This window comes from Antennarius striatus, chromosome 21, assembly GCF_040054535.1.
Source record: "Antennarius striatus isolate MH-2024 chromosome 21, ASM4005453v1, whole genome shotgun sequence".
Taxonomy (NCBI): Eukaryota; Metazoa; Chordata; class Actinopteri; order Lophiiformes; family Antennariidae; genus Antennarius; species Antennarius striatus.
The window spans coordinates 11,046,925-11,073,099 of record NC_090796.1 but is presented as its reverse complement, the minus strand read 5'-3'; the positions used below and the strand labels follow the sequence as shown (position 1 = coordinate 11,073,099).

The 26,175-nt window shown below is 38.2% G+C and overlaps 1 protein-coding gene across 4 annotated transcripts; it reads right to left on the bottom strand.

Annotated features, from left to right (window-relative positions):
• Positions 1-6,387: 6,387 nt before the first annotated feature.
• Positions 6,388-25,496, bottom strand: plekha1b (pleckstrin homology domain containing, family A (phosphoinositide binding specific) member 1b). Of its 4 annotated transcripts, none has more exons than XM_068305852.1 (13): positions 23,678-23,737; positions 20,846-21,031; positions 19,316-19,372; positions 18,901-18,946; positions 17,621-17,718; positions 16,619-16,744; positions 15,369-15,506; positions 14,522-14,590; positions 13,767-13,831; positions 13,616-13,679; positions 13,183-13,272; positions 11,539-11,579; positions 6,388-9,149 (listed from the first exon to the last, which is right to left on the bottom strand). In XM_068305852.1, exons 1-13 carry the CDS (start codon positions 23,702-23,704, stop codon positions 8,891-8,893), a joined length of 1,266 nt encoding a protein of 421 aa, XP_068161953.1. In that variant the 5' UTR covers positions 23,705-23,737; the 3' UTR covers positions 6,388-8,890. The 4 variants fall into 4 exon arrangements, with proteins under 4 accessions (XP_068161953.1, XP_068161952.1, XP_068161951.1 ...); XM_068305851.1 differs by having other exon boundaries at positions 11,506-11,579; positions 23,678-23,735; XM_068305850.1 differs by lacking the exon at positions 11,539-11,579 and having other exon boundaries at positions 6,391-9,149; positions 23,678-23,731.
• Between the last annotated feature and the right edge of the window lie 679 nt (positions 25,497-26,175).

Sequence of the window (26,175 nt, the reverse complement as noted above, 5' to 3'; positions counted from 1 at the left end):
CTGAATGAATGCAGAGTCAACAAAAGATTAAAACCTTTCAGCACTCGCACTAATCCGTGTGCATGTTCCTCTTTACAGTGTGATCCAGAAACTTGGAAAAGGCTAGCAGCAGCTGCTATCATTCTGACCTGGGGTGTAACCTAGACATTTGTTTTTCTGCCGGTGAAATTGTTGATTTCCCACACGGATAGTGAATTATCACTGTATAACCATTGCAATGCTTCTTTGGCGAGCTACAGGAGTAAGCCATGAACCTTTGAACAGTCTAACCTATCTGTAGCTATTTTGTTCAGTGTAATTATTTTTGCGAACACTATGGTAAGGCCAATGTAACCATATCTTCAACTCCTCCACCTGGCTCTCTAGAAATACATGGTAATTTATAACTCAGTATGGTAATGTAATTGGACTATTCACTTCCTCAAATTACATACCCAAGACTGAAGTTTGCAATAGGAGTATCTATAGATTTTTTCACTCAGCTTCATGTTTCCAGTCTGTTTCCAGCTGAGCTGGTAAATATTTATCCATGATTAACTGGCAATCAGCCCCACATTTGTTGCTCCATGCTGTGTGATATGACTGTAACCATTCATTTCCTTCCCATGTGGCCAGATTTACCAGAGACCCACTGCTGTGGCATTTGTGTCAGAAGGGTCCACCGACTGCTGAGTTTTTATTTATTGAAGAGGGAAGCCAAGAGAATCCACCAAAACTCTGATCCTCTAAGGTCACTTCTTTGTTCCAGTAAGTGTTTGTTTAGGCCTGGAATATATTCTGTGACTTATAAATCTGAATGATGGAGTCATGAAAGCAAGAGCAATTATTTGCAGTCATGAATGTGACAAAGTCAGTCATACTAATGTGTCTTGAATCATCTTCAAACAGTTTGCTTTAGTTTTTATGAATGTGTTTTCATGCCAAGTCTGAGGACGCGCAGACTGTGTGTGTATTTTAGTAACCCCAAGACTAGATGGTATTTGGGTCTGAAAATTATTAAGTTCATGTTCTGAAAGACAAGATCAGTAACTGTGTGTTCCTGTTGTTTTTGCAATATGTACTATTTTTGGCCTCCATTTCTACTTAAGTAGAAACTGTTCAATAAAGAAAAGAAAAAAAACTGCAGCCCTGCTTGTACAAATTTCACAAAACTCAGCAAAAAATTTGATTTTGAAGGATTTGTCTGAAAATATCGGTAGAATATAATGAATAAATATTTCTGCAGGGAATTTACTGCTCTATTTTTTTATTTTAAAAAAAAGCACAAAGGTGGTCTTTTTATACTGTCACAGCAAAATGTACCCTTTAACTATTTTTCATCACTTTCTTTTTTATATTTACAGGATATGCACATTCTAACTGACCTAATTAATGGTCTACACTGTGAGGAGATGTTTCCAGATCTGTGAGTGTTTCACCAGCGCATCAGCATTTTTAAATGAATTGGATTTCCTATTTACTCAACACTAGCTTGGTATTCCGGGAAAACGAGGATTTTAGGATCATAAGCCAAACACTTCAGACATTCTACACATATGACAATGTCTGGCTCAAAGATTAAAAGTTCACATTCAGATTGAGAGAATCATGCTAATTCCAGAATGGTATTTCATTACACAGTCTATTAGCTATCACTATCCCAAATGGAGTTATCTCTAATAATCCCTTAAACTATCTTTATGATTTGGTTTCTGATAGTGTTTTAGCAATTTTTGAAAAAAATGTGAATTATGCTTGAAGTCAGATTGAGCTCCAGCTTCTGTGTGTGTGTGTGTGTGTGTGTGTGTGTGTGTGTGTGTGTGTGTGTGTGTGTGTGTGTGTGTGTGTGTGTGTGTGTGTGTGTGTGTGTGTGTGTGTGTGTTTGTGTGTGTGTGTGTGTGTGTGTGTGTGTTTGTCTGTGTGTGCATACGTTCACGCTATTAATCTATTTCCTACGATGCAGAATCATTCCAGCAATAAATTTTTGATTTATCTACATGTATGTGTGAGTAAGAAAAGCACCTACCTACACAGAACCTACACAGACATCGAGTAAGAAAAACAGAATGTGCAGAAGACAAAAGAGTCAGAGTTGGCTCTGTATTAACACACAGACAGACACCAGGCCCATGTGGTTGTGTGTGTGTGTGTGTGTCTAAATGTATTTGTAGTTGTCTGTTTGTCTCTTGGATGACTCACACCTTCATCCATCCGTCCAAACAATCCAGCTGTGTCTACATATCTAGTTTCCCCACTGTATCACATTTGTGGTTTCAGACAATGGCTACAAGTGAGCAGCCACTGAAATATGAGAACTCTGATGCAGATTTTGGTTGAAAATGAAATTTAACACAATAATGGATCTGCCGTTTCCAGACATTTTGAAACAAAAATGCATTCAAAGATGATGCTAAAACCCAACTTCTATTTTTTATCCATACTGCAACATGGTGACGTTACCACACAAAAGCAATACAGATTTAAACGTTTATATGCTGAGTGTGATGAAGTCCCGGTCACTGTCTCTCTCCAACACAAATAGGTTTATTGCGAACCTATTTCATAACCAATATATTCTCACTAGTGTGGAACCTTCCAGGATTTACTCACCACGTGAAACTTTGCCCTGATTTGGGTACATTTTGGAAGACATGTTATTAAAGTTGTTGATTCTGGAAAAATATCTGATGGCAGGAAGAAAGAGGAGTATGACACACTGAATGACGTCACACCAAAGTGCACATTCAACATAGCGGCCCCCGGCTGCTATAGTAACAGTAAACAACTTTCCTTTTTCGGCAGTGAATTTCAGCGTTTAAAATAAGTAGAGAAAAATCTGAGTGAAACTCTGTATTTAGCAGAACCTAGAGGATTTCAACGATGGTTATTTCTACCAGTGGAAGTAAGGCAGACATATTATTATTCAGGCAACAACTTTTCATTAACTGTACACAATTGGTAATCTACATGCACCCAATAAAGACGACCCAGCCTTTTTTCATGAAGTCTTCTCTCATCTAGCTGACTTATTGGCGAACTCAACAACTATTATTGGAGGGAACTGAATCCTCATATAGTTCATATATTATAGTTCAATAGTACAAGCAAAACAACTTCGATCAGTCAAAGTTCTACAGGATTATATGAAAGATTTGGGATTAGACAACATTTGGAGACTTAAAACCCCCCCAAAAAAGGAATACACTTTCATCTCTGCGATGCATCAATCATTTTCAAGACTTAAGTTTTTCCTCACAAATAATATTTATTGCACATAAGACTACCATTAGAATTCATATGATTATTTTTAGTTATCATGCACCAATATCACTTAGCCTACACACAGTTAATTACCATAAACCTCCATAGTCTTGGGTTTTCAACATTTCTCTGCTTAAAGATCCAGAATTTGATAAAATAAGACAAGAATGTGCTGACTTTTTAAAAATTTATGAATTTCCTGATATTTCTCCTTCCTTACTTTGGGAAACTGGGAAGGCTGTAATCACATTACCCAGGATTATGAAAATCCAAATTAACAATTATGATCTGAACTTCAAAATGTAAAGATAAATCTTGACAATATCCTGTTGAAGAAAACCGAATTCTTACAACAGCAACTGAGATATAATAAAGAGATATAAATAAAGATTTTGAACATAATAAATCTGAGCTGTAAAATGTCCAACCTGACACATGTTAGGAATGAAACTTAGGATCGAACAAGTAATTTCACGTCTCCCTGTGGCGTGTTAAAGCAGAAGGCAACTGTTATGATATAAGATAATGACTGTTGAAGCAGCTTTATCATTGATATGGGGGATTTGAGCTGAGTTAAAGAGTGGTGATCCAAATGCAAACCTCTTTGTTTTGCCTATATTTATTTATTTATTTATTTATTTATTTATTTATTTATTTATTTATTTATTTATTTATTTATTTATTTATTTTTTAAAATTTGTTATATGAAATCTTATTAATAAAAAAAACATGCCTACATTTCAGAATTTATGTGGACCTTACATAACAAACTCTGGTAGTTTCACATGTGGCATGCAGATTGTCTTTTTTCAGGCACAAGTCTGACTAAGTGTTTCTAAAAATTGCCAAACTATTTGTTCAGCTATGACAGAACACATCTGGCAATAAGAAATATATTAACAGAAATAACATTGAGAATATGTAGAGACGTACAGTTTGTCTGGTGACTCATATGGGATCCTTAGCTGGTAAACAGGCACATCAGATGAGCAACAGATGAGCAAATATTCTGAATTTCATAAGTGAAATAAAGGCAGAGGAGTAGGTTTTAAAAACCTGTGCATTCAAGCATCATTGTGTCTGCGAGCCACACAAATTCACACATGTAACTGTTTTCCTGACATATGATTTCCTTCGGGAGCACAAACATTGTATAATCACCCTGAAAATGTAATTAACAGTGAATGTTTGGGTGGAAGTATTACTTTACATCTAAAAAATTCATTGATGTAAGATTTCACTTCAGTAGGGTTTATATCAGATTTAAAACAAGGCTTTTTCTGAGCAACTGATTCAAAACACCTGTTGACCACAATATTCTGTACAAATTCAGCACAAACTGCTGGAAACATCTGGATGAGACGTCATGAACATGTAGTTTGGCTGGTTAGTCTCAGGAATAAATAACCGAGGGTCATTTATGGGGGCAAAATGAACCGGATTTGGAAACATTTTGTGAACACGTTAACTGAGCAAACTGGACTGGCTGAAGAAGAACATGTTACATAATGAAGTAAAGACAGTGTTTACACAGCCTGGCTTCAACAAAACCCACCCACATTGAAAAACTAGATTAATGTTGCTGGTCTCTGTTCAGTTTTGGCACCTTTACATTAATAACTCGGGATGAGTGCTTTTGCAGCATGTGTTCTCCTGTTTTGGTCAACACAGAGACATACTGTATGTATCCTTGATTAGACAATAACCTTTAAAGGTGTGTGGTTAAAGGGTAAGGTTAATATTTTTAACTTGTTCAAACTGATGACCCTGTCGAAAATAACATACTAGGTATTTTGACTTCATAGTCATAGCAGTAAAAATACAGCTGTTAATAAATACTACAGTAATCACATTAATGGATCTTTACAAGTTGCCATGTAATGCTTGGTAAGATTTGTTAAATGAGCTATGGTTTACTGCTACATTTATTTGGAATATTAATGTAACAGAGGTTGACTGTGATTCCATATGACAACACAATCTTTCATTTCTTTCAGGTCACAGTTCATTTATTTTTCAGAAAAGGAATGAAGAGCTGGCAGGTCTTCATTTTGTGTGTTGTGTTTGACAGGAAAAGCTTTGAGATTGCTGACTGGGACATGGCCAAACATTCAACATGCCAGAAAACAATTAACCAATGATTTTATGTACTGTGGTTCATTGTTTCACCGAGGAACACATAGCCAGTCAAGCTCGAGTGAATAAAGACGCAAGCATAGAAAACTGTCTTTAAATCTAATGTAGATCAATTTAGAAAATTCTAAAGAAAATGTCCATTGGCACAAGATGTGCAATAGAGAGCTTAAGAAATGCTGGATTTGATAGAAAATAAATGCATTTTGACTGTTCAGTTTTTACATATTTTGCAGCCTTCATCCAGGGATCATCATCATCATAAAAACCACGACAGAACAGTTAATTTGATGAACCCCCAGTCAGCGGGGAACAGCATGAACAATAGAGGCCTCCTGCATTCATTCATCCAAACTGAGATCAAGATTTATAATATTTGGTGACATCTAGTGGACAAGTTCAGACGTGCAGCGTCAAAAATATTTTGGTATACAGTACAGTACACCTACTCAACGTTTTATAAATGTTTTAATATAAAAAAAAAAGTAAACGGTTTTATATTCTACCTGCTATGGTGATGTTAACTGTTGATGTCTAAAGATGTTAACTAATTTATCATCTGCATTCAGACTATAGTATAGTCTAGTCATCCAGACTATATTACTGTAATAATTAAAACAAAAGTCAAAAATTATTTATTTCGTTTCATGTTCTGTCCCACATGTGTCATCTGAGAAGTATAGTTTAGTTTGGTTGGATTACAATCAGATTTTGTCCAGTGAAAAAAATGCATAAATATTTGAATATTTATGCATTTTTATCTGTATCTGTATTTTTCTTTCAGACACAAACAAATTAAAAAAAAGATTTTTTTAAAACACAAAAACAGAATTTAGTCCAAAATGCACAGATAAAATTCATCATTTGGCTCCTACAGAGGAACAACCCCTTCAATAATTCAAAAAAGATATGAAATAACAGGCAGGTTGTGAGAGTTTTCTTACAGGTAGCCTATAGTCTACTCTGGTGGTGCTAACTTTCAACCTGACCTGAATGGTTGGCGGTCTCAATGTTTGAGAACTTCCGCATGCACATAAATAGATTGTGCGTTTGTTCCCTGCTGAGAAGTTTGCAGATGTATATATGTATATACGAAGCATTATAGTGCTGTATATGTTTTGGAATTCAAGAATTTACAGCAACTACATTCATTTTCTTCCCCTCCATGAATCGTCAATGTGAAACAACAGGAAACATTTGTGTAGATTCTGTTTGCCAACAGAATTCTTCTTCGGTCCACATGCCATCAAAGAAGACTCCTGAATCCAGTTATAAAATATATTGGACATTTTTTTAATAAAGACAGCACATGGGCTTAGATTCAAGTACACACTAGAAAGGGTCGAAACAGCTTGTCATTTTCATTCACTTTTTAGAGAGAACAAGGCAGGCACTTAACCCAGCTTAGTTTAACAAGGAACAACAATGGCAGGTGGGGATGTGTGCATGCAAACATGCACACGTGTTTATAAAAGTCAGTAAACAACATTTGTCTAGATTATTTTTTCCCCCTCAGAAGCATCTCATCACTGGGAATAAAAAAAAACAAAAACAAAACAAGACCAAAGCAAAAAAAAAAAAAGACAAGAAAAAAAATGTAAAAAAAGACAAAAACAAAACATACACACAAACAACAAAAGAGCAAAGAACACCCATAACCGGTCTCCAGTAGGGAGTGTAAAGAGTGCTCGCACCATAGGAGCAAACAGAACAAATCAGGTAAGTGGCTGTTTAATGGGGAAAATGTACAGATCAAAAACTGGAGAATATAAGTTTAATTTCATGCCCCTCCACATCAGTACATTAAAACTTTAAAACAGTCACAAAAAAGGTCCACTATAGGGGGTTTAGCTGGTGAGCATAATCAAGATCATTTCTGAAAGACCTAGTTACAGCAGTGCATTTTATTTATCAATCCTACTTTAAGTAGTTGTGTACTTGTGAGGGATTAGCTCAAATTCTATGATGGATTGGACAGTGAGTACAAAACACCATTCAAAAAAAAAAAATCATGCATCCCATGTCACCGCTTTGGTAAAGCTCATCTGTTGTCACGTTTTGGAGTTTCAATTCATCATGTTGATTCAGAAACATCTCGTAGACACTCAGTTTTCACTTGTAAATCCTGCATACTGTAATATTAAAAGCATCTGGGCAGTAAATTATAAAAAGAAATTCCATACATGAAGGAGGTATAATGATGTTGTTTCATTTTTCTTTTTTAAAACTATGTGCATGTCCTTGCAAAATGTATGCAGCGAGAAAGTTTGGTGATGTAAATATGGAACTAGTTGTCATGCTGGCTGGTAGCGTGCAGAACTAAGAAGCCAAATTAGTCCAATAGCCTGTTTTCTCGTGCTGCTACCTTCTAGTTAGCATGCTAACTAGAACAGTCTACACAATAACTTAACCAACAGCTGTATCATCCACTCTAACTCCATCCAAGCTTGGTTGTATAAAATTGGACAGTGCAAGAAAGTTAATGATTTTTCAATTTTAGAACTCCACAGCTCTCTAAGGCATGTCAAAGTACACAAGAGCTCAACACAAAAGCTCTGCACAGATTTACTTCACCTTCATAAGTGATTGTCTTGATTACATTGAATATAAACTATCGTGATAAGTGATTTATAGCCGTTATAAATGATTCAAGACCAACACCATAGGTTTGGAAATGCCACACCTTATTAGCATATGAATCATTTTCAGCATTAGCAAGATGGATTGAGCAAGATTATTTTAACATTTTAGAGCTTCAAGGTCTTTATCCAAGAACAGCAGTGATATCACTGGTCAGTGACAAGAAAACAATTTGACTGCAACCTCAGTGAATCTGGAATTTGTAAATCTAGAGTACTAAAACAAATATGAATAGATGACCTCTTAAATCAGAGATCGGAAACAGGCAACAGTACAACTGCTTTGGAAATGTAGGATTAAAAAGTAATGGTAAGTGGGACTGCCCTCAAAAAAGCTAAATCAGTCAGTAGAGCCAGATAACTGACTATTTCCATTAACATCTGAGCTGCAATATAAAAACCACAAGTTCAAATTAAGTTTGTCAGTTTATTACATGAATCATCTAAACCCGTTCATCTTTGTGCACTAATCAGGGTTCATAATTATTGCGCTGCTAAAAAATGGTCAAACCATCTTAATGCATTTCTAAATGCATGACACCACTTATTCTTTGCCAGCTGTAATAAGCTGAAAATAATACCCAGGAAAACACAGCAGAGGAATAAGTTCCTATTCCACATGTTCACACATACATATAATAAATGGTCCCAGGAAGTTTTACAGAAAGACCAACCCAGGTAGATTTCTAAGCATTGTAAGTACATGGACTTGTGCGGAAGTGTGTTTGCATGTGTGTGTCCTGTAGAGATTGTCAGTCGTCATCACATTTGTCAGCATCAAATCAGGGTTACCTGCAAGTCAGAATTCTCAGTGATGTGACTGCTGAGCTCCTCTCCACCTTTGCTGTGTCGTTTCCACGGTGACTCATTCACCTCCGTTACTTGGAAGTCTGCACTGTCTCCTGGAGTGAAAGGCGGGAGCGTGTTGATGGGAGGGGCATCATCACAGACTGGACGCCACTTAACCTCCACGGGAGGAGGCTCAGGAAGTTCTCCTGCTGGTGGGTGTCCAGTGTGAGGCTGAGAGCCCGCTGAGGTGGTGTTGGAGGAGGATTGTGGGTTCTGTAGTTCCTCATCACAGGGGTAGAGAACGTTGGAGGAGGATGTTGTGGAGAGAGGGGGGTTGTCACACCGCTCCTAGAGAAAGAGAAATAAGGTGAAGAGATAGTGAGAGGCATAAGACAAAGATGTTTGTGGATGATGGATGGATAAATGATTGCGCAGAGAACGGGGGTGACTCAATGGACACATGGTGGATGAGTAAAAAAGTGAAGTGTGAAAAGAGGAGGAAATAAAGTGAGAAAGGCTGTTCTTTTTCTTTACACAAAAACATCTAATATGGACTTTCACTGTCAACATTTGTGTAAGGAATCTCTAACTTTTGGTCCGTGTAAATAACACGTTATTTAAATGATTAACATGACTGTATTTCGATAATAAATTCATTTCTTGCCAAGGTTTAATTAAACAGCATAGAAACATGATACAGTGTCATGTGATGCAAAACTCCCTACATTTTACATGAGTTATACCCTTAATTTGTCATTCTCCAAAACTTTAATGTCAAGTTGTACTTCAGGGACTAATATTATCACCTACATACAAATGCAAAATAATTTGCTATAATTTTTTCTACTTTGAATTAAGAACATATTGATAGCATATATATAAAAAATACATATGCATACACAAGAATATATAGTCTTTTCTTTTAACACAGATGACAACTAGATATTACAAACATATGTTTTGGATAAATCAAATACATTTTGTAATTAAAAAACGTGGATATCAGGACTTATTGGTTAAGAATGTTTAACAATTACTGCAGGGAAATTAAGAGTCATGTGAACAACATGACAGAAGAACATAATAAATGTCAGAAGAACTTAACTGCAAGAAAGTGTTCTCTATTAATAACATGAGAAATTATTTTCTTGTGATTATGTGTTGAGTACTGCCAGCGTAAAAGAGCATCCTGGTTCTTGTTGGTCCTAAACACAGGTGCTATTGTAGCAGGAGATTTTAAAAGCAGTTTTTCAGCTGTGAGTTACTGGAAATACATCCATAATTCACCCAGCACCCACAATAAAAGGGGATTCTTCAAATGATTTAATACTTTTAAGACACTTTATAAAGCTATTATTACTATTATGATTACTACTACTACTACTGTTACTGCTGTAACTAGAAAGGCACCAGCACCTTTGACCTTTTCTGAGTGAACCAGAGACCTATACTATAAAGAGAAATTGCATTGCAACGGTGGTTAACCACAAATTGAATAACACCCTCATGGTAAGTTGGCCCATACCTCGATGAAAAGTTGCCATTTATAACAGCACTATCTCATGCTCAGTCAGTGATTGACAGTTGTATATCACTCATAGATTCTGTGGTGCATGCGGTTTTCCTTACTGCCCTGTCCAAGCACTGTCATTTTACCCTATACCAAAAGACTAGTTTGTCACAAAGTCTTTTACTTTTTGTTGTTATATGATATGGAGTTTTGCTGTAAATAATGGTTGTTTGTTTAAAATATCCATCAGAGGAGCAATGGAGCAAATTGTAACTGTAACAGAAAGGTTCATGCAGCTACAAGCAACACATACAAACAAGTGATGCTGCAGTTGCCAAGGAGAAAGGCAGGATCGATCAGTAGTTGCTAAGGAAGCAGAGAGGCAGTGGGGCTTGGTGATTGGACGATGAGCAGCAGGAGGGGCAGGAAGTAGGTAGCAGGGCTCATTTGGGGAAGGTTAGTACGTCACTGTCACACCTCACTCTCTGAAAAGCAGACATACACGTGCACACACACACACACACACACACACACACACACACACACACACACACACACACACACAAAAGAAAGACAGAAAGACAACAAAGGGTTAGCAGGGAAAAAAAGAAAAAAGCTGATAATGAATTTGGTTTTGCGAAATCCAGCTGGGAGTCAGGAAGGCTGTAAAAATTATTAAGAGGTGAATAATAACACACAACATGAAGAATGCAGCTGCGTCAAGGAAAGAGATGATTGATCATGTTCTGAAAGTTTAAAAGGAAAAGAGCAACTCGATATGAATGATATGTGGATGGTTGAGTCGCTTCTAATTTGCGGCCCCCGTGTCACAACAACATACATAGATGGGATTCATAGATGAATCATATTCTACATCAATGAGATGAAAACGAGGATGATATCTGGTTTGGACGAGTTATGCTGGAGGATGAGGATGCTGCAGCTGCATGAGATGGTCATCAGTGATGAACAAGAACATCTTTCTACAAGCCAGGTTGTAATACATGCTCTCAGGTCACTAGTCAATGAATTGCAGTTAGTACCTATCCAGCTTTGATTTTATTACTGCACTGCTTTCCACAGCAGCGTCTCAGACTACAGAGCTCCTGCAGTGTTCAGGGTAAATGCTTGGTAAGGGGAGGCTGGCAGCTGAGGTGAATGGGGCATGTGGGGAAATGGCATGGGGTCACATACGTGCTGCATTCACCACTGCAGAAGGGTGTATACCTCTGTATACAAGGGCTGGACAGCCTTCTGGCCTGACGGATCTGAAAACAACAGTTTACAGCATATCATAGTTACAGCAGTGTGAAGAGCTCCAAAGAAATGCCACACATCTCACCACAGAGGCTTTGCTGCTCTGAACAGTCATAGCAATCAAATTTACCAGTTAACAAGCCCACTTATGTAGTAACTTTTGTTCTGGAGATATTATTTGTATATATGTCTCTGGAAAAGGCAGAAAATATACCTATATCTTGATCCATTAGGTGGTATCTTAAAATATACTGAATCCACTCACAAAAAGTAACTTTTAACCTCATTAAAATTCTGCTATGTTGTTGAAGGACAACAAGGAAAAAGAATTTATTGACAAGACCCAACCGTAAATTGAAATTAATTTAATTTAGATTAATTAATTTAGATATCTTTAAAGCGGATGGACTGGCGAATGTAATAACATTTGATTCTAATTTATATTTGAACTTTTTATCCCTCTGACAGAAAATTGTGTGGTTTTTGTTGGAAACTCTTCCAAAGGAAGGAAAAGGCTAAAAGAGCGCAACAGAGAAAGATAGGAAGAAACATATGTGTATCTGTGTGTGTGTGTAGGTGTGTGTGTGTAGGTGTGTGTGTGTGTGAGAGAGAGAGACAGAGAGAGAGAGAGAGAGAGAGAGAGAGAGAGAGAGAGAGAGAGAGAGAGAGAAACAGTGGACATGGTAACAGTCTTTCCCGAATACAACTGTCATCATCAGCATCAGCATCATCATGATCATCATCATCATCTTCATTATTATCATCATGAAGCTGAGTAATAATTAACCCAAAGATTGTTATTCTTACAATAAATGAATACAACCTAGACAGAATTCTCTATTTTAAAATGGTTTGTCTGCTTCAGTAACTCTTTCTGCCACAGAGAGGAGCTGCTTCACCTCATTCTACATGAACAACGCGGAGATCCATCTGGATGTTGACTACTGGGACCAAAAACAAGAATGAAGTGGCTTTACTAATGAGACAGAGGAGAGATTTCCTCAGTTATACACCATAATGTCAAAACGTTTTCTTATTAAACTTTATCTCTGTATTTGCCAGTATTGTTCAGAAGTCGTCTCATTTAACATTAGTTAAACATGTTGTTATAAACAGTCATATCATAAGTAGGAAAATGTGCATGTCTCTGTACTGGTTTCAAGATCAATAAATATCTTGTATTTAGGTTCATACCAAAACATAGCAGATTTAATGATGACTGCCTGTAATGTAAAAATAAAGAGCATTGAAAAATGTTGCTGCAGGTAGATCATAACCATAACGAAAATAACACTGAAATTGTATAGAAATTGATTTGCAGTCTCTTGACCAGATGGACATCACACCTTTGTCCATATTCCCCGTTTGTGTCCTACACCAAGACAGGTCAAACTCTTCTTCCTTGCTTTTTGCGGTGGATGCAATGCTGCAGCCTTTGGTATTTAACATGGAGGTGTTAACAGAAATCACCTCTGGTGTATATAGACATAACCCATTCAAAAGTGTGCACAAGAGGATGGAGGGATACGGTGAACCCCATTGGATACCCTCCCCCTACATTGTTATGTTTATTACAACATCTTTGGTTCAAGATGAATCTGACGGAACACCTACAGTATTAGCTGAGCGTCCGGGTCCACGTTGAGCCACAATTGCCCCAGATATGGCCTTAATCCAGCTGTGCATATCCTCTGGACTGTCAGTCTGACACACACACACACGCATACGCACATGCACACGCACGCACGCAAGCACACACACACACACACACACACACACACACAGAAAGAAAAGCAGAGAAAGACAATTTCCTTATGTATAGTTTTTTAAAAATATATTACTTCTTTAAGTCTTTAAAGAATGCCTTTGAAAGTGCATAAAGTTTTATTATTATATCTTACAATGGAAGATTGAAATTACATGAAAAAACACGTTTGAAAGTGGCAAAGACAAAAGTAATTGTAAAATACAACACAAATTACAAATGGACAAAGTAATTTCTTTGTCCAGACTATTTGAACCAACTTTGTCCTTTTGTGTGTGTTACCTGTACATAGAAGGTTCTGGAGCTAGTGACCATTTCAAACAGGTTGTCCCTCATCATCAGCTCACTGTGGAAACAGAAACAAAAGCCGTTTTCAGCGTCATGGCCAAACGCTTGGAAGAGAAGCACATACTCAAACAGAAAACTGACTGACCTCTGTTTGCACTCTTGAACTTTGTGAATCTCTTTTAATGGGATGACTTTCAGTGCTTCCCTCTCCTGTAAGGCAGAATCCAGGAAACAATACCACATCATCTAAAACATGCATTGCCACTGGTTTTGGTCTTAAAGGGGGTTTTATATGTCAAATTTTCACGTAATAGCCCAGTCCTGGTTACACTGCAAAATGTTTCTAAATGCAGAAAAAATAAGTATGAACACATAGTCATCATATATAAAAACAGACACATACACCCTGGGTGTGTCCTTTTGTGTTCCAAACAGCAAGTGGTTTTAAGACTGTCTAATCTGTCCACATGTGGCTCATATGTGGAGGTATTTAGGACACATACCGCTGCGTGTGGAGGCACAACTAACTGAGGGCAAAACAAGGCTTGTAGCACACACACACACATGCACGCACACACACACACACACACACATACACAAAAACACATACGCCCTTAGATATTCTGAAGCTTACTCTGTAAATGTTCCACTAGTGTGTTGGATTGAAGGAAACTCTGTGTGTGTGTGTGTGTGTGTGTGTGTGTGTGTGTGTGTGTGTGTGTGTGTGTGTGTGTGTGTGTGTGTGTGTGTGTGTGTGTGTGTGTGTTTGTGTGTGTGTGTGTGTGATTCAGCCAGGATTCAAAGGTGTTATGTGATGCAACATTCAGTGAATCAGAACATGTACAACTCTCAGCTGTACTAAGACTTTTTAAGTAACATATATGTAATGTATTTTCTCACCAGCTCAGTTTTGTAGTAGCTTACAGAATTGTCATCCAGCGTGAAGTACCTCCTCTTCCAATTCTTCATCTGAGGAGGAGGAGCATTGCTATTGTCATTTTGTGCCAGCTTAGCCTACTTGTGGGCGTTCAGATATGTTGAGACTGGCAAAAACAGATCAGCTGTTCACTGAGGTGAATTAAAAAGGATGCCAGTGAATACCTTTGTGTTTGTCAGGGCTGGACAAAAGAAACATTACCCTTGTAACTTGAGATAGGCTTTTAATAAAAATAATAGATTACATTGCAAGAAAACCCAGTAATATGCCTTAGATGATCAATGTCTGTTGAACCCAACTAATCCTAATTCTGTGGAGTTTGAACACACCGTACACAGACTTGTAATTACGGTACACTGTCTGTCTATGAAGCCTAGATAGTGGCTGTTTCTCCATTAAACACACATTTTTTTACTGTAACACAAAGGGGTATTTTTGAAGGGATCCTTCTGTAAGTTTGTCACACAATCAAACAATCTCAGTGTGTCAGTAGCAGAAACATGCAGTCACAGTGGACTTACTAGACTGACGTTGCCCTGACGATTTGCATTGCAGCCCATGTTGCAGCACAACTTGACCATATTTCCAGAAATTGTAATAGTCATATGTGCAAACAATGTAAACCAAAATGGGTTTAAAAAATACCAGAACAAGGCTTAATGTGATGAATGGATTTGAAGTGTTGGATCAAAAATAGGTTAGGAAGTTCATGGACACTGTTAAAAATGCTGTGAAAAATATGTTCTTAATTAATGGTAACAAGTCTCATCTGAGGGTACGCTGTGTGTATATGTGTGTGTGTTTTCTCACCACAGCTCCTTGTTTCACACAGTATCCAGCCTTGCTGATTGCCTGGTCCTGGGTTCCTCTGGACAGGTAGTAGGGCAGTTGACACTGAGCACGCTTCAAACCTACACGGTCTGCCCCATTCTGACCCTCCCCTTGCTCCTGAAACATGTATATTGTTGCAAAATATATCAATTTACCACTGAAATTTATAAATTGCAATGAAAACATCCTCCAAGTTAATAATTTGTGTGCTCAACACACTTTTTTTCACAACTTCATTTGACATAGGGATCAAATTGTCTGTTATTGCTACAGGCATTGCCTTTGATATTCCAAACATTATTATTCATCAATACCTCAAAGTTATGCTAGTATGGGCATGTAAAGATTGGAATATGTAATAAAAGTAACAACATATTGCCTCGAACTGCTAGTCTCAAGCAAAGAAGGGAGCAGCAGTTAAATAGAACTTCAGATCCATACATTTTACGTATTCACTTTTGTCGTCTTAAGAAAATACTGACACTGACAAAGATTCATACAAGTGACACAAATCCTATTGGAGACACGTAAACCTTCATATGCAGCAGCTTCATATACATTTGTGATTGGACACCCCAAAACCTACAAACAGTAACAGCATAATTTAACTACATTCTGGGGGCGGCAGTGGCTCAGTGGTTGAGAAGATGCCTCGTAGACGGTTCGCCCCAGCCATCGGCGGATCGGGTCCCGCTCCCGCCATGATGTCACCAGGAGTGTGAGCTGACACTGGCAGGTGTCAGCTCACCTCCCAGCCACTCCCTGGGCGCCCTCGAGCAAGGCGCCATCCCCCCTACAAGCTGCTCAAATTGGGGCGAGTTCCGAAGCCGCTGCCCGTCAATCTGCCTCCCTGATGTGTGTAGTTTGATGTGATTGTACTACCTGCATGCTTACAGTACCCCTTGTGTGCTGTGTTCAGGGGCCCTATATACTTGTCAACTAACCGAGTGACTTTGTAATTTCCCCTTCCGGGGATCAATAAAGTATACTTCTTCTTCTGTATAATCTTAAAAACTCCAGAGACTTTCTATGTTCTTATAGATACCCAGCTACCAACAGCAGGACGGTTTGGTTGTTACTTTCAGACTTGGAGCTATAAAAGTGAGACCAGCCATCACTGGTCTGTGTTGACACAAGCTAGGTCACGTATTTGTGGCTTCATACCATCAATGTCAAGACTGGACCTGCAGAGCAGCTGCTTCTAAAAGACTCCTGATCGAGTGTGTTACCTGTGTAGCAGTGATGATCGGGACTCCTCCTATGATCTCAGTCTTGTAGGAGACTTGTTTCATGGCTCCAAGTGTTTCCTGAGGCGTCTCTGCATGGGTGGTGTGACCCTCAGCTGACTTTGGTACCTAAAAAGCCGAGAAGAGGTTAATGCTCTTATCTGTCAATCACATGGTTGACACTCAGTTTTGTTATCACAGCAGGGATCTGAAATCCTATTTTTCTTTTCCTGAGTGAGTATACTTTTGGTGTCGCATTTTTCTTAATTTTCAGACACTTTGGTTGCACAAAATACTTCAACACAAAACCGATTCATTGTTAGTTTCTTTCCGCAATGATACAAATTAGATTTCACTACTGCACTTATGCACTGGGTCGCTTATTCCTTCATTACACGGAGCACACACCGTGGTTTATTTTGACTCAGTTTCACATATGTAACCCCCCCCACCCACACGCACACACACACATACCCACTGCTAAAAATAGAGCACCAAATGTGGACTAATCCTGTGTGGAAAAATAGTCCTCCATGAATATACTATTTGCCTCTGCTTGAAGTATAATTTGTTAAAAACAACAGGGATCAACTGTTCTGCACGTTTTTTAGTCAGAGTATCTTTGTGAGAATGCATGAATGACAAACGTGACACTAAAGTTATCAGTTAAAGAAATCCTTTAAATCTTCAAGGTCAAAACTATCCTGTTACTCTTCCACAGACTGTAGACCACTGCTATAAAAGCATGGCTTTCTGTTCCCTGTTCATTCACACTCTGCTAAGCCTGAACTGAACTTTATATCCCTGGTCTGATGGGTAATTTTCCATCTACTGCAGCCTGAGGCAGAAAACAGAGAAGCCAACAAAATCACCAGAAACAGGGTCACCTATTGATCATCAGTGTGTGTGTGTGTGTGTGTGTGTGTGTGTGTGTGTGTGTGTGAGAGAGAGAGAGAGAGAGAGAGAGAGAGAGAGAGAGAGAGAGAGAGAGAGAGAGAGGCTCACAGTAATCTTGGTGGCGTTGTTGAGAACACTGATCCATTCCACCAAATCCTGCTGGTCGTTGGCTTGCAGATAGAACTTCCTCATTCCTGCATTTATAACTACAGGCAGAGAAAAGAAACGTGTTGATGTAGTAGAAGAAAACTATTCTGAGCTTCATGCAAATTCTGACCTAAAATTAACAGCATGTTTGTAGTTTCTCAGAGGTAGAGGATGTGAGTGCATGTGTGCATTTTAATATCCCATCTGCATGTAAACACACACAGGTCAGGTCAGGGATATTGTACAGTTTCCTCCTATTGAGTGACAAAAAGCTACTGTCGGCCACCAGACAAACAACAACATGCCACAAGGGACAAAGGAGAGGAAATAAACCTAACACAAGAGGAAAAGAGGACGGCAGAAAGGGGAAAAAAGCTCCAGGAAGGGGAAAAGGAAAGAAAGAGGTACAGAGGGAAACAAGGAGGGAGAGGGAAGAGAGGTGATTGATTTGGAAGAAGTGACGGAGAATAAAGGAAGAATGGGAAGAAAACTGTAGCCAACATTATGCTGTTAGAAATTAATCTGCTGCTATAACAGCCTCCAATGTTTCAGGTTTTCCACTAGCTGTGGAAGCCTGGGCGAAGGAATTTGCATGGCAGCATCAGTAAAGTCCAATGCTAGCGCTAGGCTGTCAGGTTTGGCTCTCAGTCACTGTTCATAGGGCTCTGTACAAACCGGTCAAACTCTTTCACACCTCAGTGGAAAAACCATGTATGTACCTTGCTTTGTGCATGGGGGCATTGTCATTTTACAACAGGAAAGGGACAAACTGTTGCAACAACACTGGAAGTTCACTATTGTATCAAATATAATATGTGTATTATAGCCTTAACAACGACTTTTACTGGAAGCAAGGAAAGTAGCCAAAGCAGACAAGCACATGTCTGCTTTAGTGTAGAAGAAGAATAAAACACAAGCACACACGAGAGGGACTGTAGGCATGCAGGGGGAGGTAGAGTGGCGGGCAGCTCCTTTGTGGTGCGTCCCCAAATGAGCAGCTTGAAGGGGGTGGTGCCTTGCTCAAGGGCACCTTGGAAGTGCTCTGGAGGTGAACTGGCACCTCGAACTGCCACCTCACACTCCAAATGTTTTTGGTCCACAGGAGCCTTGAACCAACTCAAGACCTAGTGAACTGAACAACTTCCGCACGTTAAACATTGAGGAAAGAGATATGAAGACAGCAAAAATGGAAATGAAAAAATAGAGGGACAGAGAAAAAAAGAAAAGAAAAGAAAACTTACCAAAGCAGAACTCTGCCTTTGGTCTCAGTTTGGTGGCATCACTGACCTGAATGAGAAGAAGAGGAGCATTTATCTTCACCATAATTACACTAATAAGTAACACAATGACATAATCTATAACTGATTATTATCAGGTTTAATGCACTTTCTGCAAAAAAACATCTAAAACCAAAACTCTATGATTAAATCAATTCAATGTGGCAACCAATCAAACTACATTATTTACAGCTTGAGTGCCCACAATTTAAATGCCAACATGCTATTGCTAAACATGTGCAAATTTGCCATTCTCGCAGTATTATTTTTGCACTTTAGCATGCTAACATGTCCAAGTATTTGATCACATACTAATACATACATAGTGTTTGATAAAGTGAAAATGTGTGTGGGCGTATTTTAGATGCAGAAGACTCACCTTGGAGATGTAGGTGAGATTGAGAAAACCCACATTCTCTGCCCCCTTAGGCAGATTCTGAAAAAAGAAACACAAAGTTTGTCGATACGCGCACAGCAGACACTCACAAGTCAAAAGCTCTTTACTTTAAATGACTTTACAATATGTTCTATCTGACAAACTCAAACCACAACTTCCTCAGTAGTTTTTTTTGGGTCTAAATTATTTAAAGCTTTCCTACCTTTGTTAGGGCTATTATAGGACATATTGTGAAAACCCCACCTTCCTCTGGTAAAATATCCTGAATATAACTGTGTTTTTTTATAACTTTTTTTATTTTTTTTACTTTGAAGGGTAAATTAGCAAATGTAGAATACAGGGATGAAGATATTAAGTGTTTTTTTTTTTTACATTAATAAGCCACAATACACATTTGTTAATCTCTATCACACAATCCATCTGTTCCAGACACTGACTAGAATATTAAATGTGGATTAATCCACCACTGAAAATAGTCCCCAACAAACACACCTTTTTTCTTGAGCGTGTAGCATCTACGAAAAAATTGTGTCAAAGTGTTTTGGGAAATAAATGAGCCTTGTAAAAAGCGACCAAACATCAGTTGAAAGAGAGAGATATTTAATGTTGCTGGAATTATCAACTTTTCAAATACCTACTTCAATTTAAAAAAAAGAAAGGTAAACCCTCATGGTGGACTACTTTTAAGAAGTAAGTATCAGTACCTGCATGTTGTTCTTCAGACTGAACTAAGATCTACTCCTGATAATAGCTGCCGTAAGAAAAGTAAATAACTTTTTATTGTAACTGATGGTATGCAAAAAAAGATATAATTTAAACTTAAAAATATAGCTTCACATTAGTCTAACTTTGAAAGCACAATAACAAAATGGGGGTAAAATCAAAACAAATGTGTCAAAACTGGGCCTTGTACCACAATGTGTGCTGAGAAAGAATGGGAAGGAAGTTGATTGAAATACAGTACTGTAGTTGAGTTGAGTTAGTTGGGCTTTTGGGGTTCAGTGGTTTCAAACAGTTGAGACATTTGCATATGCAACATCTATTGAGTCTCCCAATTTTCTTTGTCATTCTTTGTATTGTCATTCTTTGTATTCTCTCACTATGATATGATATGTGCATTGTCACCGTATGTTTTTTTTATTATGATGTAGCTTGTATCATTCTATTGAAATATGTTTTTATTTAGCTTATAATATAAATATAGTATTAGCACAAACATTCAGTAAAACGTACCATATCATTAAACACTTTAACACTATTTGAAAATAAACAGACACACAAGGTGTTAGTCGGCAGAATAGTACGCTCAGATGATTAGGATGTTTTCATTATTGACTCATCAAACAAGAATTTATACAGATGTCTGAGACACCAAAATATGTGACACAAGTGCATCTACTATCTACACACACACACACACACACACACACACACACACACACACACACACACACACACACACACACACACACACACACACACACACACACACACAAACACACACACACACACCTGTGGGTTGTCCATGTACCACAGCAGGTTGCCCTGCTGAGTGTCCAGAATGAAGTATCTGCGCAGGAACCTTCCACTGCTCTCATTCTCCTCAATGTCCAGGAAACCGCAGATGCGATTCTGGCGGTCCACGTAAGGCATCACGACGCCAACCAGCTCAGCCCGCCCAGGGGCATCACAGGAACGCTGCAGGCAATGGGACAAAACAAGAAAAAAATTCTTCACTTCATATTTAATTCTTAGTCTCACTAAGAATTCTCTGTCATAATATGTCTGACAGGTTTAAACAACACAAGGAAGTAACACTTAAGATTCCTGCCTTCCAGAAGCTGCAGTTCCCTCTCAGTCGAAACATGCAGCTTTAAGAGAACTAAAGGAAACTGCTAGATTTGTAAGTGACACCAAAAAGACAAGGCCTGTTTAAGATCCTTTTTTTATTCTAGTGGTGTGATTTATATTCTCACCCTGACAGAATAACAATGTCTAACTTTTAGTGTGTCTGTTAGTTCTTCTAGCTATCAGACAAGTTTTTGAAACCAATCAAAATATCTTTAGTACCACATATTGAAAACCAATCAATCAGTCAATCAATCAATCAATCAATCAGCAGTCACAGACAATCAGGTTCGGATGTCACAGGCTCCCTCATGCAATGTAAGATAAATTACTGATGTGCAGTTTAGCAGCATTGGCGGTCCTGAAGACCAGAGGACAACAGGCAGAACAGGATGTTGGTCTTCAGTGATTCCAATGGCCGTCTTCCTACAATGTCTGGCATCCATGGTCCAGAGGACAAAAGGCCAATGTCTGGCTATCTTTGCAATGAGTCTGTTTAATGAGTCCAAGCCAGGTCCTCACTAATGAGAATCCTGAGGAATCTGAAGCTGCTAACTTTCCCATTTACTCACATTGAAGGAGGGGCAGGCGTTCTCTTCTCCTTGATTCTTCCTATAATCCACAATCAGCTACTTAGTATTGCTGATGTTCGGAATGATGTTATTGCGCGCCTGTATTCCTGGGGTCTGCCCATCAGAAAATTCAAGATCCAGTCACAGGAGATAGCGCACCAAATTAGCAGGTTTGGTGATGAGCTTTAGGGGCACAATACTGAATGTTGAATTGTAGTTAACGAATAGCATTCTCTCATATGTGTCCATCTAGTCCAAGTGGGATCCAGAAAGGAGGGTGAAGTCTCATTACGAAACTATGCCCTAAGGGACTATTTGTTCAAATCTAAAATGGTACTGCTTTTGCATTGACCTTAATAGTACCTGAAAAGTCGAGTTGGCATAACAGAACAACACGTGTCCTCATACAATTTGATATACAAAGCACAAGTAAATCTGAAGTCGACACATATCCAGATATCCAGACAAGTTAGTTATGTCAACCTGTGATGACACAATCCAACACACAATTAATGTAAGGGATTCCATGCACTATGGTTTTTCATTATGTGGGAACAGCAAAGATTTAAGACCTGTTCTAGTCTTGACTCCAAACATGTCAAGCTTGTATTGTCAGTTGGTTCATTGGAAATGACTCTACATATTTGATCTCAGGTGATTATGCTAGTTAGGATTTGTGCAATCTAATAAGGCTATTTTGTTGTCTGTACCAATTTGTATTGCTGTGTTTCTGCACTAATACAGACAAATCTTAAAGAGTACTCAGCTCTCCTCATCTGTTAATTCTCCATGCATATACTAGCAATGCATATACCCTCATGGTATGAATGTGAACCCGCCAGTACTATGAGTCAAACAAAACAGTGGCTGATGACAATAAGACCGCTGAAAAGAAACTGCATACAGTACTTGAAGATGAATGCATTCCATTCATTCATATCCACACACACTGAAACATGCATTTTTTGTTTTATCTGTGCCTCTGATCAACAGACTTAAAAGGTTATTATAATTCTAACTGTACATTTTATCACTCTGAATTGAAAGTGTTACACAACAACATTACAAATCCTGCCATTATGAGAAAATCTCATTCAGAGTTGCATATTGTTGCATTAGTTACTCTATAAGTTTCAATATCCAAGAGGTGCTATTAATAAGCACAAACGAAAATGCCTATAGCTGCAACTGGACAGATCCACTGTACAACCAGTTATGCAGCTGAAAGATGTGAAGCATAGACATGAAAGTTGAAGAAGTGCTTGGTCAGTTAGAAAGAAGGAAACAGCAGCTGCTTGATCTCAGATTTGTCAAATGATAGATAAAAAGTATATTAAAATGTTCATCTGAAAAAAAAAATTGGGGAAAGAAAATTAGTCATTTATTCATTCATCTTCCTAACCCGTTTCATCTGATGCCGTGGGTCATGGGGAGCTGCCACCTGTCCCAACAGATGAGGGGCGTGAGGCAGGGGACACTCCAGGCGCGATACCAGTGCACCGCGGAGCCACACATAGACGGACAAACATGCACACACACAAACTCATACCTACGGTCAATTTGGGACGGGCCAATTAATCTGAAGCACATGTTTTTGGAGGAGGGAGGAAGCCGTAGAACCCGGAGAGAAGCCACGCAGACACGGGGAGAACATGCAAACCCTGAACCGCCTTGCTGTGCGTCGACGGTGGCGCAGCACTTCTACACCACAACACAAAATCTTGATTCAGTTTTCATTTAAACCACCTATAGTTGGACAGTTTGTTCTCAGAGTCCAAGTTTCGTTAGTATGAACATACCAGATTCAACAATTTGACTGGCAACATTCTTTTGACAACCTGATTTGCAAGCAGCCCATCAGAAACACAGATGGAAGGAAACTTTTCTGAATCAGTGCTTGAGCAAATAAAACATGCAAACACACCTTTAAATGCAGGACGGCACAGCTCATGTCAATCTCACACGGAGGTTTGGACAAATGTAATTCAAATGTGTTTTGCTTCCTCATAATGAGCTTGCTTCCCTCTACAAATTTATACTGACCTATACACTCATACACACTCTTTGGAGCTCCATACATTGATTCCATGCAAAGTAGGTCTCTCTCTCTCTCTGTGTGTGTGTGTGTGTGTGTGTGTGTGTGTGTGTGTGTGTGTGTGTGTGTGTGTGTGTGTGTGTGTGTGCGCGCGCGTGCGTGCATGTGTGTGTGTGTAATCATTTGATCATATTCTTAATGACAATATTCTTCATTACATTTAAACATTGAATTCTTTAGGAGGGCTTAGATGCATTTCCGTGAATGGAGGAAAGGGGAGTGAATGACACATATAATGAAACAATTCTAAATAGGAGGAAAACTGGAAAATTCAGGCGAGAAGTACAGGAGGGAAGCAGGTAAAATGAAAACATGGATCTTGTTTGTAAAAATAGCTTCTTGTATTGTGCCGACTTGGAATGAGTATGAACAAGCTTACAGACATTTATATACACAGTATACAGTATATGTTACTTTTACTTATATTTTACTGTATATATACAATGTTTATATTTGGAATTTACCACCAAAATGTAGGTCAGGCCTGTATTTTTAACTTTGTCAGCAGTCCCACTGTTTAAAAAACCCAAACAAAAACTACAATAAAATGTAGTTTAGATGTGAAGACATTTGTATTATAAATCCTTTTTTTCTACCATTGAATCACATAATTTAAAAATGTACCAACAAATAAGCCATTTCATGAAAACTAATTTATTTACTGAATTATTTAAACTATGCTATGTACATATTACTATATTATATGAATGAGTTACTTCCAAAGTGATAGATATGACATAACAGAAAATCATACTCTGAGAGACACAATACTGTACATAGACAAACTAAATGAACAACAATAAGGTTGCACTTCTTTTTGTTATTGATTTATTGACCATTAATTTATTTAAGCAATAATGTAGTAGGCTGTGAATAGGCTGTGAAGTTTAAAAACAAAACAAAAACAAACAAGTTGTGAATTTTGTTGAATTGCTAATCTGAAAATGTAAGTAACTTTATTTGTTGGATCCATCAAAATATGAATAAAGTCCAATGTAATATCATATTTAGAGTACTACTGTGGACAATATTAGAACCTAGTGGTCAACCTATTACAAACTCTCTCAGTCTCAAGCATGTCTTTAGGGATATGAGGACAATGAGGGTGTTTTTATGCTTGAACCCACTCCTGAAGACCACAACCACACAATAAAGACAGCATTTCAGCGATGTCGTGGTGTTAGGTGTACAGGAGACAAGCACAGGAAAACCCACAACGCTACACTTTCCTCCAAATTATCGATCCCTTTTACATGTAATTACACTGTAGTAACACGACTACTAATAACTTTAGCCTCCATTTGGATATTATGAATTCCTGCAGTCATATATGTATAGAAAGTTACATTTAGTGTGGTCAATACATTAATTTAACAGTCAGAATTGCGCGATTCCTCAATTTAGAAATCAAACTGTTGTAACAGGCCTAAAAACATCGACTGATTTCCTCTCCCATCTCCATTAGCTGTCTGTTCGACACTTCTCTACTAATGAATTCCTCTTGTATGGGAGGATATATGTCTCTGTGTATCACAGTCCGGCAGTGTGGCGGTACACGGGCTGTAAAAGCGGCGGATTGTGGGTTTACTTACACAGTTCGGCTTAGTCGGGGTCCACTGAGCCAGCTGTCAGGTACCACCGTAAAAATTCACACTGGAAATCAAGCTGCTTCCGGTTTCACTTTGTAAAATAAAAGCGTTAACGATGTTACTTCCGGGTGGGCTTCAAGGTAAAGTAAATGACGGTACGTACAGTATACTGTACAGTGTTTTTTTTCTCTGAGCTGTAAACTGAAATTAGAAATCTGGATCAAAATTTTTTTAGGTAACGAGATGGAAAGTGTGTTATTTAGGTGTCGTATAACAACAAGAACTTACCTTTGATGACATGAAACCACCAATGTTGTCAGAATTACCTACTTCTTACCTCAGTACCAATGACTGCTTGAATTTTTCTTGGAAAAAGGTTAGGGTAATTTGAAGAAAAGATAACTTTTCTCATAAATATTTTGTATTGAAAATCTTTACACAACAGAAATCGGATATCTATACCGGAGAATAAATGTCTATTTTTAATGCGGTTTATGCCTTTGTTTTGAAGGTGGAAATGCCGTATATATTTACAGTCTTACTACCGACAACTTGATATAAAAATTCAAGCCAATCCACGAGTCCAATTTTTCTCCGCAAAGGACGATGGTAAATGAAGTCCCACGAAATCTATAACAGGTTCAGATTCAGATCCATGTGCACAAGGTTGATTTTAATTTGTGTAAAAATATGAAAAAAAAATCTTTCTCAACAATTTTGTTTTTATTGTTTGAAAAT

Bases quoted from the DNA above. Each gene is read 5' to 3' on its own strand.
- plekha1b (XM_068305850.1), bottom strand. From the start codon at position 23,704: ATGAGCTGTGCCGTCCTGCATTTAAAG. The intron at 19,373-20,845 runs GTGTGTGTGTGT...TTCTTTTTTCAG, and splicing joins GGTACATGGACAACCCACAG to AATCTGCCTAAGGGGGCAGA. The intron at 18,947-19,315 runs GTGAGTCTTCTG...CTTCTCATTCAG, and splicing joins ATCTCACCTACATCTCCAAG to GTCAGTGATGCCACCAAACT.